Raw genomic sequence first — 15,134 nt, 5'->3', positions numbered from 1 at the left:
AGGCTGTTATATCAGACCCTGCAAAATGTTGAATGGAATTCACAGATCCATAGGAATGCACAAGCCAAACTAGTATCAGATGAACTATAAAGCTTATTTGCAAAGCAGAGATTAATTCATCCCCGACTCCCTAACAGCATCAGAGATAAGCAGAAGTCAGTTCCATACCAGTTTGGTGTTTTTCACCCTACTGCAAATTCACAGTTGACTACTGAAAAAATAAATGCTGACTTGTAGTAGTATCAGCTCTCACAAGGGGGTGGCACAAGAAAATACTAAGAGCACTGTCCTGTGGAGCACACTGCTCCCCCAGTGTCATCTGCTTCATGCAAAAAGTAATGAAGGAGATCGCCTAAGAACCTCAAATAACCAAATTAAGTTGACTAAGACTTTACTCTCAAAAAAAATTTAAAAAAAATCAATGCTTGACCAGAACTTTCTACCTATATATGACGGGTCTTTATCAGAAGCATTGTTGCTATTATTAAAGTTCCCTCATTTGTTTTTCTGAAAGTTTATCACAGTTTATTACGTTGCATTGCACATATCAGAAATAATACATTATTCAGCAGCAGTTTTGGGAGCTGTCCAGAGGATGGAACAATGCTGAAATTTCAACTAAGTTAGGAAGTAATGCTGAGACTGTTATGGCAGTGTCCCAGAAACAAACATACAGATCATAATTGCGTGGCATGAGGCAAAGACAGAACTCTCATTACTTTCTCCCTCATCCACTGAAGTCTCTTGGACAACAGCAGCTTACATATGATGCTGCACCCAGCCACAGTCTGAGCAATAATTATTATCTCCCCTCTTATAGACCTCCCTCTGCAAGTCTTAGCAACACAGACCACTATGCTGGACAAGTTCTGGCCAGATAATTACCAATCATCCCCAACTACTCCAGCACGGATCTCATAATGGCAGTTTCTACATTACCACTAAAATTAGCTGTGCTAATTAAAACTGTATTTGCCAAAAGAACCAGGTTCTTTCCAACTGTTTTTCCTTTATCCCTAGCTAGGTCAGCTAAAGAAAGCATGATTTACAGTGCATGAGGACACCATCAATTACGGCCTACCACTGGTATCTCCTTCCTCATCAACAAAAAGGTGCTGCACAAATTCATGAAATCCACTTAAATAAGTTCCTCTGAACATGTCCTAGATATACCAACATGCTACAGATCCCACAAAACTTCATCCTCTGAATTACCTTGGTGGTCACTGGGAATCACTGGAAATTAATTCTATGTGAGTCATTCCTTTCCCATTTATTACTTGGGAAATTACTTAGAAATTTAAGGTAAGAATAATCTTTCATTGGGGAAACTGCTTATGAGTGCAAGTTATACAGAACTGTATACGTGCCATGTTGTATTTCCTGATTTTTGGACTGGCAGGTAGCTAGGACTGAAGCTGGCATTGAACAATGTCTAGAAAAAATATGCCTGGACAGCCTTGACTCACTTCTACAAGATCCTAGGACAACAGCAGCTTCTTTCACAGGCTAAAGGAGTTATGTGCCAATAATTATACACAAAAGCATACACCATGCTTGAACAGTGCCAATGAACTACGCAATAGAAGAGCAATGCTGAATCTGTCCAAAAGAGATTGTAAGCATTTCTGTCTGGAGAGAAGAAACTGATCACCTCTGCCCCAGCTATAGAACTGCATCGGGCCACAGCAAGAGCTGGAAACTGCTGTTGCCACCTCGGGGGCTCCATGCCAACTGCTAAAGTATCTGCATTTCCAGGCACTTCCTGAGAGCGGACAAGTGCTAGTGTTTGGAAGAGACTCTCAAGACAGCATGCTGAACATGTCCATTTACAATTGAGGATTCCTCTCCAGTAGAAAGCCTCCATGAAGGAATAAAATCAAGAGAGTGGAAGCTGTGTGTAAGCAAAGATAGTCAGCTGACATGATGCACTTAACTGGTTGGAAAACCATCTTTTCAAGAGCAGAGCGTAAGACCTTTTCCTTAGAAATGGTATCAGTGGCCCCTTTTAGGAAGAAAGCAAGAACATTTTAGTAGTAGTAGTAGTAGTAGTAGAGTTTTGTAGTATTATAGGACTGGCTTTCCTTCAGCATGAGCAGAAGGCATTAAAATGACTTTCCCAGCATTTCTACAAGGATGTACTGCAATTTAGCTGAGGACTCAACTTGCCTTTATCACTAAACTGGTTATTGGTGATGCCTGACTCAAAGTTCTTGATTAACTAGCTCTCTCCTTTCTCCCTTCAAAAATGGGAGAATTTTTCCATGCCAAATGGAAGACATTTATCCAAAGACCTCACAGGAACTATTGCTTCCATTTTCAGCATCTAAATCATAAAAAGCACAGAAAGCCAGAAGGAGAGAGCACTGTTGCAGTTTAGCAGCTGTGCAAATGCAGTCCAGGAATTTTGATGTTAGAACATTCCTTCAAAATGCACTTTCTTCACAGTTCATCCAAGCTACATCTCCAATCAGATCAGAACGCAAAATACAATGGCCTACAAAACATCAGCAAGCTTAGCAAAAAAATCAATGGCTTGAGATCAAAATACCTAAAACCCAACTTCAACACAAAACTCCAAATACTCAGAAGCTTTTTAATCCTGCTGTTTAATGCACTAGATATAACAACTTATTAAAAAAAAAAAAGGCATTAACACATTAACAGTAACATCTGTAGTCAGTTACCAGACCAGTCAGGGCTGGATCAAAATTCTTAGCTTGCCTTATGGATTAGATGATGCAAGGCTGCAGTGACTTCAGAAAATTCAGTGCATATCTCCTTTCGTTAACACAGAACACATACACACCTGGGCAGCCACCTTTAATCCCTTTATAAAGGGAAAAGCAGAATAAATGCACCTGGAGAGCAGGCACCTAGATTGGCTGTTTTCAGCTCTTCCACAGGACTTGAGTGGTATTCTATGGCATTTATCCATGCTACCAGAAGCAACTGTTGCACGTGTTGGGAAACCATCACGCACTATGGCAGTAAGACTGAACAAGCAGCAATATTTGCATGAAGTAGAGATTTACTGCTATGGTAACACTGGACCCCAAAGCCAGGTCATGCACAAGTGGGAAACACATCAGGAAACAGGTCTTTGAAAACAGAGACCAGAAAGAACCTGGATCCAGGTAAACGTAACACCCTAAAATAAAGACCTGTAACTGAATGCATGGAAGTGGTGCCATGTTTTCTGGTGTAGGTGAAAAATCATTAAGAGTTTCTCAAAGGATGTCTCTCCCATCAGAACTCTAGCTCCATAATTGAGAGCAATGTATGTGTAAGTTTATCTGGAATACACAGAAAGTTCAGCATTGCTCAAAATCAAGGCAATACTTTCAGGCCAGCAAAATTCATATTAGAGCACACCTGTCCATTCAACTCAACACTAACTATTTTTGCAGCTTTGAAACAAGAAAACTAATAGCAGCTGAAAAACCCTTGAATCAGCATCTGTATGAATAACCTGACAGCTCTTTATGGAGTGGTGGAGGAAGGAGAATGAAGGAAGATGTTCTACCAAAATTGAAATGACGACCCATTGCAGGGATGCTGTTTTTAGAAAGAATTTCTTTTCAAGGAGAATTGAAGTTACTGGAATATTCATATTATCCACCATCAGCCCTGACCCTCTCAGTCCGAGCAAGAAGTGAGGGAGACAGGGACAGTTTGTGAAGCTCAGCAGTTAGTGGGTGAGATACTGGGTACAGTCTTGGAGGGACCATTTCTTTTGGTAGTGCATGAAGTTTTTCACATGTTGGTGCTCATCCTGGACTGGCTGTTAGCTGGAGTAAGCTCCCCTTGGCTACCTTCTCTCGGAGGAGACTGCAACAAGACCAAAACACATCCTAGTTAGTGCTGTGTAAATATCCTGCAGAGTGCTTCCTGAAGAGACCAAATGAAGCACAGGTGAAGCACAGCAGGATAACAGCAGGGGGAGAGCATACCCCCAACTCATAAATAATGATGGCTTTGCAAAAGCTTTGTGTTTACAACTTCTGTAGTTACAGTTCACAAGAACTGTTCCTAAAAAAGTCTAAGTAGAACTTTAAAGCCACTCTTACTTACTATGTACAAAGTGCTGTTGGTCCCAAAAGTTGAATCCTATCTGGCATTTAGTTATCACAGAGATTAATATACTACAGAATTTAACATGTTTTGTGGCAGATGGCCTATCCTCACTAAGGGCATTCTTTGGAAACCGCATCCTGGAAGGTATACTCCAAGCAATTGATACATTTTTTACTACTTCTGTTAAAAAAACCACTTCAAGTAATCTTTGTTTTGATGAGATAAAAGATATGTGTCTCAAGAATTAGTCGGAATGAATTAGTTAGAATCAACCCAAGCATATAAACTTCAAAGGACATTCTGTGTTGTACAGGCAGGTCAATGTATTGGCTAGAAACACTTGTTCCTTATATATTTAGTGTTTACTATTGTAACAATTTGTCCAGTCATGAGCACAATAAATCCATTCCCCTCCAGAATCTTCAATCACCAACTTTTATAGTTTCAGTAAAAAAAAATTAAATGTCTCAAAGTCCACATTTAACATGCCCATACCTTGACGTGTATCTGGTTGCGCAGGACTGCAGCTCGCAGGATCATAGCTTTGGCACGTCGCTGAAACTCTTTGCCCATTAGTAAAGACTTCTCAAAAGTTGTGCTGCGCTGATCTACATCTCGAGCATAAAGAATCTGTAACCAATACAAACAGCTGTACACAGGAGCTATGACAGGTTTCCACAGCAGGAAGCCCCTTCTGCACAATGGAACAATGTTAAGGTATCATGGAGTCTGAGTTTACACACAGACCAACCCTACTGGAAACACCAATCACAACAGATGAATGCAACTTCAAAGTGACCCAGGAATGGAGAGTTTCCAATCTTAGTACAGCTGTTCAGTCTATAATCTGTGGCTCAGATACACTCACCTTACTGTGCGAGTCTATTCTGGCATTGATCAGTCCCTCCAGGATCAGCTGAGTAAGTTCGTCTTCCAGAGCAGCCACTGTGGTATTAAAGGCAGTGGCCATCTTGCGCATATCGGCTGATACATAGGGGCTGAAGTACTAGGAAGAAGAAAATACTCAGTTGCCAAATGTACTCCCTGCCCTCTGAAAAACCATGGGAAACGTAATTACAAAGAGATGGCCTATCTCACTGTTCATCCACCTCTCAGGATTACAGGAACAATTAATTACCTGGATAAGGGCACGATTTCGAATCTGGGTATAAAGTGTCCTGACATGAGGTGCAAGGTACATATCCAGCAGCAGGTTGTCCTGTGCAAAAAAACGTATCAGAAGCTGAGAAGCAGCCTGGAAAAATATATTATTCCTACGTTCTGAAACATATATGTGTATATACTTAAATCTTAAGGATATTACATGACAGCAAGACAATATCATAAAACAAGAATGAATAAAAAACTAGCAATATATTTAAAAATTTTATCATTTCTCTTCACCCTCTACTGCTAAACTACTCCCAATTTCCATTCACCACATCAAGAGAGAGAAGACACAGAAGAGCTGAACACTGAGTAGCTACTTTTAATAGTTACTGCTTCTCACAAAAGGTTAGGTGAAGAGAACTTTTAGGGTCTGTTCTGCACTGCTCCCCTGCAACTCACCTTCATCTCATCCAGCATCTTCAGGCATGAAGCATATTTAGATTCATAAAACTTGAAGATGATGTCACGAACCTGTGGCTCCAGCTCCAAAAACAATTTGAAGGAGCTGCAGATAAAGATGGCAGTGATCAGACATTGGAACCCACCACTTAAATACCCCACAACCCCATCACTCCAAGTTGCAAGGTTACAGACTCTCACTAACGTTTGAAGATTCCAAGAATTTACTCTCTAACAGACGATGCAGCACAGCATCAGAGCTGTGGTGAAAGAAGGCAAGAGGCTTTTGATAAACCAAGCAGTAGCAATGTTTGTCCACAGAAAACAAAAAAATGAGTGGGAACAGGTCAAAATCAGGATACACCCCAGAAAACATAGGACACATCTGTGCATGCACTGTAGTCTGTGCTGGCCAGCTTTGTGTTCCATTTCAAAGCAAAGCCTTCACTATCAGCATGCCATAGGTAGGTTAAGCATGCAACTGTCTCAGGAAAATAACCTATTGCAAATGTGGGAGATCTTTGGGATGCACACTTTTTCTCAGAGCTCTCCCAAATCTCCATCACAGATTTCCGAACCTTGGGATCTCAGCCTATGAATCTGCCAATAAAAAAGTTAGGGTAACAACCCTTTTTCTACATCAATTTAAAATTAGTGCTTCCATACACGTAGCTGACAGGAATTCAGTATCACTGTCATTCAAACTATGACATACAAGTACCCATTTTCTTCCAAAGACTCTAATTCTCTCAATCTTACATATATCATAGTTAGATTACACTGCAAGTTATATTAGCAATTATTAAATTGTATTAATATGATTAACATACACCAGAACAAGTGGTAACATGAAAGTAAATTATCTTACAGCTGCCTTCTGTAGGGCTCTATCCCTTTGATTTAATATCTGATATGGACAATGGATGCAGATAGAAAATTGGGATATGTAGATGTTGGATTTGACCTGGGTTGGCAGCTTCCCTTATATTATGAAAATTTCAGCTATGATTAACCACTGTGTTTTAGACAGTGAAACATCACTTAATGCTAAAGCCAAACTAAGGCTCAGTGATTCCTTCTCTCCTGTATAAGAAAGCTACTACTCCTGCCAGAATCCACTGTCAGCCAAAGAGTTGTGGTGTCCCATGCCCCAAAAGATGTCCAGTACATACAAACTCCTCTTAAGGTATCACCTACCTGCTGGAGATAACATTTCGTTGCAGTTCCTGTCGGTCAAAGGTTGCGAGGGCACAGAGACCACCGTACACAGCCACATTGCTGGGAGATAACAGCTAGAGAGAGAGAGAGAGAGAGAGAGAGAGAGTGAGCTGTCACTGACTAATAAAATGGCACAAGGCTGGAATTAAGTATTGTACCCCAGGCCTTTCCTTCACGCAGTGACAAGATTAGTCCTTGTCAAATGCAGTGGAACCACTCAGCATGCTCTCAGGCATGCACCCAGAGCCTGAGGAGTGATTGTCCACTGCTAAGAGAGCAGAAACCAATTCCAACAGCCAATCTTTTGACTGAGCTACACAGATACACAAATCTCAGAGGTAATACCTATGTGATCTACAGTAGATCATTTAAAGATCCCAAGAACAGATACTTTAAAAAAAAGCCCCCAAAAAACCAACAAAACCAAACACACACACACAAACACATGGTTCACAGCACCACCAAACCATAGAGGAGTGCTGTGAGAATAACTACAATATCTGAATTTTACAACCTACTACTTAGAAGAATTACATCCCCTCCAAGACCTGCACACAGCTTCTTCTTGGTCCTCACCTCAGGGAAATCACAGTGATCAAATGATGCCAACAAGAAGCACTTTGCTGCCTGTTTATACTTCCGAGCAGCTAGTTCAGCCAAGCCTAGGAACCAGAAAAAGTTAGTCCTTTGTTTACGATAGCGTACAAATTGGGAGAAATTGCAAAATCTGGGGAGTAGGACAGGCCCCCACATGGTTGCTAGTGCCTTCACTATTGAAGTGAAACGAGACTCTCGGACAGTATCTAGCATCCTTTGAACTACGTTGACTTACATTGGCATCCTCTCTGAAGAAACTTAGGGAGAGGAAAGAAATGGCAAAAACAAGTCAGCAGTTCCATCTCATCAGCTTTATTAAATATTGCATTTCTGGTGAGAAAATACAAAGTCTTTCAAATTTGAGAGAAAAAATAAACCAAGTACACACTGTTGTAAAAGAGCCTTATGGACAGCTAACAGGCAGAAAGACAGACAATACAGGAAGCTGAAGGATTCACTCACCTGCTGCACATTTCAGTTTGGTGAGAATTGCTTGTGTCTGGCTGTCTCTTTCTCCTCTTTGCTAAAGGATAAGAAAAAGCAGTAGTGGGCAAGCAGTATGACAACCATTTTGGTTACAACTGTCCTTGGGATATTTCATCCTAACAATTAACTTGCAAATCCCAACAGCAAGATAACTTAATTTTACTTGTCTTAGGAAATATGGCAAGAACTGAGGATGGGAAGTCTCTCTGGTTTTGCCATGAGTCAGATTTCCTACACACATATCATGGGAGAAAAGCAACAAGGAATCTCAAAAGAAATAGTACAGCAGCCAAGGAGGCTGGATTAGAGGAAGAACAGACTGTAAGATGAAGGGAGTCTTACAGGGAGGAAGTCATAAAGGGGGAAAGGAAGAAATCACTTTACAAATTTTGGAGACAGAAAACAAAGGGAAGACTCATGCAAGTTAAAAAGCAGGACCTTACTTCTGCAATTTCTGGTGTAGACTCAGCCTTGCTTACATAGCTCAGAACATGAGACCAATTCTGGAGGTAGACACTGACCTGTAGAGAGCCAGAAACAGTGTAGAACAGGCATGGATAAATGGTGTTACTTAGATAAGCAGTATCATTGCAGTCACAAGAGGTGTAACCAGAGCAAAGAACAAGTGGACTTTACAGCAGGTATCAGAAAGACACAAAGTACTATTCCTGCAAACGTTCCTACCTTGATGACATTGAGACACATGTTGATAACATGTTTAGCACTGGTGCAGTAATCACGGGCTCGCGAGTAACACTTCAGAGCGTTGCTGAGGTCCCCACAGTCAAGGTAATGATCACCTAAGTCATCATGGCCTCTCCTGGAGCACAGGAATTAAAATACCAATGAACTGTATGCTCAGAAAGGGACACAGTCAGTTTGTTCTAAACAAGTAACTCACACTGACCTAAGGCACTGAATGCAGTTGACATCCTGTGTTAGGTGCCTGGAGGAGCAAAATGCTCTTCCTTGCTCCAGCAGAGCCTTCTGCATCTCACCTGATACTCTCCTTGATGGAGTTCCCTTTGTAATTTTTCAGATCTGTGTCGAGTTTCTCCAGTTTAAGAAGAGCTTTTTTGCGTGTAGCTTCAACCCAAGCTGTGTCAAGAGGAGGGGGTTCAATTCCACTATCAGGGATAGCATCAGGTGTATTCTGCAGTTCTCTGAAAGGAAAGAGTTTAAATGGGACTAATGCTGCAAACTTTTCAAAACAGAGGTCTGCTAAGTACCTGGCATTGTTACCCTAACAAACAGTACTGCATGCACAAAATAGACCAAAGAGAAAACAAGCATGGTGGGGAAAAAAGAATGCTAAGATTTTCGGTGAAAACAGTAACATAAGCATCACAGATGCTTACAAATTCTCAAAATTATCCTAATGATCTTTTGCAGGTATTTTGTTAACAAGCAAGTCATTGTAAATTTTAAAGAAACAACCTGCTCTATAAATCAACTGAAAGCAAGTTAGTAACAGTGCTGCAATGAATTATTACATTCTATGTAAGTATTAATGACTCTTTAGAGTCATTGCATCCAATCAAATATCTCTATTTGGGACACAGTGTGCACGTTTTTACAAGTTCTCTCCCCAGATATACTACAATGACTTAATAGCAAAGCTACACTGTAAAGATACTATCCATCTTCTTTTTCCGTCCATCTCAGATCAACATATCTATTTGCACTGAACTTACTTTCCAATATTTTAAATAGAAAAACACATTCTGAGGTTTTTTTGGGGGTGGGTGGGTTTCTTTGTTTTGTTTTTTTTTAACAACAGTCCTTTTCACATATAAAAAAGCAATGAACATACTGTCACACATACATGGTAAAGACTCCCAAGGCAAAACAGACAAGAAATCAATAACTATGCATAGCAATAAAAATAATGCAAAGACAGGAAGTGAAAGATAAGTGAAGTATGAAAGGCCACCCTTAACAGCAAACCTGTTGCTAGGGGGAAAAAAAACAGGAAAAAACCCAAACCAAAACAAGTCAAACAGTTAGATAAGACTTTAATTTATGAACATAAGAGCATGTAGAAGAGGCTTCATCTCCATAATCTACCTAAGGAAAGACAACTGTGTTCGTTAATATTTGAAGCAGTTGCAAGGACTAAACTCTCTTCAATATCTACCTGTAGCCTTTTAAAACACTAAAACTTCAAAAGGAGATAATGTCTTCTGTGCTTAACGTTTTAAAAAATCATGAGACCTTAGGCCTGAACACACACATTTCAATGCTATCAAATTCTAAGGGCAAAGACAGTTTGCATAAAGAACATGCTAGTATTACATGCAAAGTCCCCCATTGTGGTACATTGGTCTTAACTGTGTCAAAAAAGCTCCCCAGGTTCCCATGATCCCTTAGTACCTGGTGGCCTCAGACAACTTTCTGTGGATTTCTTCATACACATCAACATTGAAAGTTCTCTGGACAAATGACAGTGCCATCTTGAGAGCTTCCACACGCAGCTGTGGGCAGTGATCAGCAATAAATTGCAGCCGCTCAATTCGCATCAGACCACTGTAGCTGGATGCATACTGCTCCAAATCCTGCAAATAAAACCTGGTCTTAGAAGAAGGCAAAGCCAGCAACACTAAATCAGACTACTACACTGTGACCTGCACAGGTTTTCCTGCAGTCCTGACCCCTTAGTGGAGGGCAACATGACTCAAAGAAATAAAAAAATCAAGTCAGATTATTCCATTTTTGCTTTCTTCAAACATTAGTAATTTCCTCAGAAATATGCAGTACATTACAATTTATCTTTTTTTATTTCAGTAGTGATGCTGTCCGTTAAGGCTAATCAGCTCACCCACTTTAAGCATCGGTTGTATCGCCTGTTAATAAATTTGTCAAGATTCAATCATTTGAGATGAAGTTTCCTAAACCAGACAACAATTCCAGATGTAGATTTTCATTGAAAAATAGTTTCCATATGACTGTTTGCATTCTTTTACTCATACTAGTTTCTTTAAAAATGTCTCCTCTGAGAACAAATAGGGTCTCTTACTTGTGAGGAAGAATATGAGGTTTAAATTCTGAACTCTTAACAAATTTTAAGCCTGGGGGAGGGGGGGTGGGGGAAGAGAAGCACAAAACATCTAGTAAAGATATGATACAGCATTGCAGGGAGATTTCCTAAAGACAGAAGTACACATGCAAACAACCATAGCAGAATGTTCAGGGCAAAGACAATCATTCAGGCAGTAGATTCAGGTTGCCTGCCCACATTTAATATGCATCCTATGTCATGTCTGACTCCTTCACCCCTGTAAGTCTAAATTATGATACTGCTACAGATGTCATGGTAGCATTTTCCAACATGATTCTTGCCCGATTCAATGCAAGAATGATATTGCTCTCAAACTGAAACAGGACTGTGTGAAGTGAAAATTTGTATTTAGGATTCCTGCTTTATTTGCTACAGAACTTGAAAAATACAAAGGTAGGAGCATTCTTTCTTCCACAGTTTCATGCCTGATGGTGCACAATACTCCTAAAATCACTGAGTAGTTTCATTTTACTCCTCAGCTCTTTGAATGTCAAAAGGGAATTATGGTCCTTCACATCAGTTACGGTGGAAAGAAAATCACTAATTTTTGTGGAACACTTAGATGCTATAGTAATGACAAAGACAAAAGATCACAACATAATTGCTTCGTCACTCTAGCTTCAGAACAGAATTGAAATGCAATGAAATCAAACAAAGTGTCGGGTCATACACTGAAAAAAAACCAAAACCAAACATAAAAACCAAAACCAACCAACCAACCAACAAAAAAAAAAAAAAAAAACAACAAAAAAAAGAAGGCTGTGCAGAAAACAGTGAATAACCATGTGACAACTGTTCTAAAGCACAGGGACAAGAGAATCACAGAATCACAGAATCACAGAATCACTAGGTTGGAAAGGACCTTCAAGATCATCAAGTCCAACCATCAATCTAGCACCACCATGTTCCCTAAACCATGTCTTGAAGCGCCACATCCACATGTTTTTTGAAGACTTCCAGAGATGGTGACTCCACCACCTCCCTGGGCAGCCTGTTCCAATGCCTGACCACCCCCTCAGTGAAGAAATTTTTCCTAATATCCAATCTAAACCTCCCCTGGCACAACTTGAGGCCATTTCCTCTCATCCTATCACTGGTTACTCGGGAGAAGAGACCAGCACCCTCGTCACCACAACCCCCTTTCAGGTAGTTGTAGAGAGCGATAAGGTCTCCTCTCAGCCTCCTCTTCTCCAGACAGAGAAACAAATTAAAGGAGAAGAGGAACAAATTAAAGCTTCAGAGGTTATATGAGATCCATAGCTTCGTAACCGAATGCTTTATTTTGCAATTTTAATGTTGCTTTAACTTTATCCAATTAACACTTTTGTTCTCTTCTGCAACACCCATCTCTCACTGTTACAGAGCCGATACATAAAAATTGGCCAAAATCTCAAACCATTAAATAAAAAAGGAAGATTCTGATATAAGTAAATACAGCCTTTTATAATTCTACAGCTCTGTGGGTTTTAGCCAGTCTCAAGAGGATCAAAAAATGAAAGAATTCTATCCTAATTATATATTTAAAGCACCTGAGCCTTGCTCCTCAAAGAACAAGCCTCAAAATATAGGAATGATGTCTCTGTCAGTAATCAGAGATGTACTAAAACATTTCAGAATGGAAACTGTGTCAAACAGCACACAGCAAGTCACAAAACAGCAATTCCTCTGTCATGTCAGAAGGTGCAGTAGAGGTCAGTATGTGGCAAGGAGCTACAGAAGAGGTCACTGCTATTCTTACCCCACCTTGCTTTGAAGAGAATCTATTAATCTCTAAATAACAATTTGACGAGGAGTAAAATGAGGGAGTTTTTCAAAAACCTTAAAGGAAGAGGCCACGCCCAAGAAATGTAAGCCAGCACATACCAGAGTGGGGTTCTCCACCACATAGTTGATATCAGGTGCGTTTTGCTGATCTTCTTGTGGATCTACGTCAATCTGCATGGGCTCTACTGCACCCTAGAATAGCAAAATTAGGTCAAAAGTAGCTTATTACATTTGAGCAGGAAACAACTATGTGATTCAATATTAAGGGCTTGCTTAAATACACACTAAATTTTAAAGATGAAAAAACACTCTTCAGTCTTTAGGCATGTTTAGGATTTTTCTTTAGCAACACCACTACTCAGCATGACGTTTTGACTAAAACAAGCATCACTAAGGCTCAACATTTGCACAAGCATTTTATTTTGTTTGGTAGATTATCAAGCAAGAAAGTGAAGGGGGTCAATAAATCTGATTCCACAAAGTATCTCAGGCATACATGCTAAATTCCAAATGACATTCCATTTCTCTTCCTTGAGCAAGAGCAGGCATTAACACTCAGCTCAAGAAGCTCCAAAAGTCAAAAAGTACCCAAAAAACCTCACCAGAACCTTTCAAAGCTGCTTTAATGCTTAAAAGTAATATTAAAAAAAAAAAAAAACAAAACCAAAAACCTACAACTGTTATGCTTTTTAAAAGTATTTAAAAATTTAAAGAACAGAATGCAGAATGGCAATTCCACAGTTTCTAACAAATACTGGGGAAAAATTTATCTGCCCTGCAAAAATTTACCATCAGTTGAACTATCCTACTATAGTTATCTGAGTCTAATCAGGTAGGTTCTCTTTTGCAGGAAGAACAGATTTTTACTCTCCCAATATATCTTGCACTGCTTTGAACCACATGAGGTATCATACCAGTACAGTGACCTCAGTACAACTGCATCAACACAATACTTGCGCATGTTCCCATTTAAGACCAATTCACTATGCAGTCCCACAAATAAAATTGATATGCTATCATGAAATTCTTTTCCTCTTCCTAGTCAAAAGTGTGCTGAACAGTGCCGCTAGGCATTACTAATTTAAACTCAGGAAAACCAAGCTGAATGTCTTCTTATAAAATGCTGAATATGTGCAGATATTCCCATAAGCAACACCTGGTTTGGGGTAAATTGCATGAGTGGATCTCAGAAAGGACAAAAATGCCAATCACCTTGCCCCCACCAACACCAAACTGTTTCCATGTTCTTATTGATTTTGTTGTCTGTTAATAAAGATAGAGGGGTTTTGGGGTTGGGTTGGCGTTTTGTGGGTTGTGTGAGAAGGAATAGAGCAGATCCAAATTTCCTAATTCTAAAAATTGGTGCATCTTGTATTCACCCACAGCCTGTTTATTCTCTCACAGACTGGTATGTACCAAATAATAATAATCTCAACGCTGATGTGAAATCTCCCTAAATCTGAAGCAAAAGCAAGTGAAGCTTATAAAAGTTTGTTTCCTAGTTTGTTATTCTCTGCATGAAGCAGAAGGAGAGAGGGTGTAAAGGAGAGTTTGATTGTCCAGATCACCACTCAGGAAAACTGTGCATAAAACCATTTAAGTCACCATATATTGAGACCATTTTCCACTTTTATCTATCTTATCTCTTTTGTTATATCATAAACACTAAGTGTCAGGGTTGCTTTTTTTAGGCTGTGTTTGCCTACCATAGTAAAAACCTGATATGGACTCCTTATAAGTCAGCATTACAGAAACTACCAGTGACTCCAGCTGCTGGAACAGAATGATTTCTGTGCTGCTACGCTGGTAGGCTGTACTTTGCATTTCTCTCTCAACTGCCAGACAAGGAAAAACACAAGTGGGCTGGAAGTCCCACTAGGACACGCAAACTCAGGCATTTTCAAGCTAACTCTTTATTTTGGAAGGAAGATGCAAGCTTTTCTTAAGAACTAGTCACAAAGCAAAGAAAATAATGCCCACTTCCCACGATTTTCTGAGCCCAGAAGGGCCACCCTGTTGGAAGGTAACTCATAACCTACTACGACCTGCTGCTGCAGGGAGTGCGCTACAGATCTGTCACTAATGAAGAAGCTGAGCTGCATGCTGAACTGTTCCTAACCCTTTGGGCTCCTGTGGCTTCCCCCTGTACTGCAGAGTCTGAGTTTCTCTTCCTTCTTACACCCCTCTGCACTACCCAAGCTCTACCTATGGCGCGTACAACGCGAAAAATCAAGCAAGGGGGACGCCGCGGGTGCCAGAGGACGCTCGGCTGGGCGCTGCTCCTCGCGAACGGCAGCGGAAGCAACACAGACAGACCCGGTGGAAGAGCGAGCGAGGACCCAGGGCCAGCCGAGAGCAAATCCTC

At 40.3% G+C, this 15,134-nt stretch overlaps 1 protein-coding gene across 2 annotated transcripts; it reads right to left on the bottom strand.

The window, feature by feature from the left end:
- Nucleotides 1-3,241: 3,241 nt before the first annotated feature.
- Nucleotides 3,242-12,967, bottom strand: GPS1 (G protein pathway suppressor 1). Of its 2 annotated transcripts, none has more exons than XM_010283261.1 (13): nucleotides 12,869-12,967; nucleotides 10,321-10,502; nucleotides 8,946-9,110; nucleotides 8,632-8,767; nucleotides 8,391-8,468; nucleotides 7,924-7,984; nucleotides 7,441-7,526; nucleotides 6,844-6,938; nucleotides 5,647-5,752; nucleotides 5,216-5,296; nucleotides 4,946-5,083; nucleotides 4,573-4,707; nucleotides 3,242-3,831 (listed from the first exon to the last, which is right to left on the bottom strand). In XM_010283261.1, the coding sequence occupies exons 1-13, from the start codon at nucleotides 12,944-12,946 to the stop codon at nucleotides 3,757-3,759; spliced, it is 1,416 nt and encodes a 471-aa protein (XP_010281563.1). In that variant the 5' UTR covers nucleotides 12,947-12,967; the 3' UTR covers nucleotides 3,242-3,756. The 2 variants fall into 2 exon arrangements, with proteins under 2 accessions (XP_010281563.1, XP_010281562.1); XM_010283260.1 differs by having other exon boundaries at nucleotides 8,946-9,117; nucleotides 10,316-10,502; nucleotides 12,869-12,946.
- Between the last annotated feature and the right edge of the window lie 2,167 nt (nucleotides 12,968-15,134).

The sequence above is a fragment of the Phaethon lepturus genome, unplaced genomic scaffold (genome assembly GCF_000687285.1).
Source record: "Phaethon lepturus isolate BGI_N335 unplaced genomic scaffold, ASM68728v1 scaffold12563, whole genome shotgun sequence".
Taxonomy (NCBI): domain Eukaryota; kingdom Metazoa; phylum Chordata; class Aves; order Phaethontiformes; family Phaethontidae; genus Phaethon; species Phaethon lepturus.
Note: the sequence above shows the minus strand (reverse complement) of the source record. Positions and strands in the feature narration are given on the sequence as shown.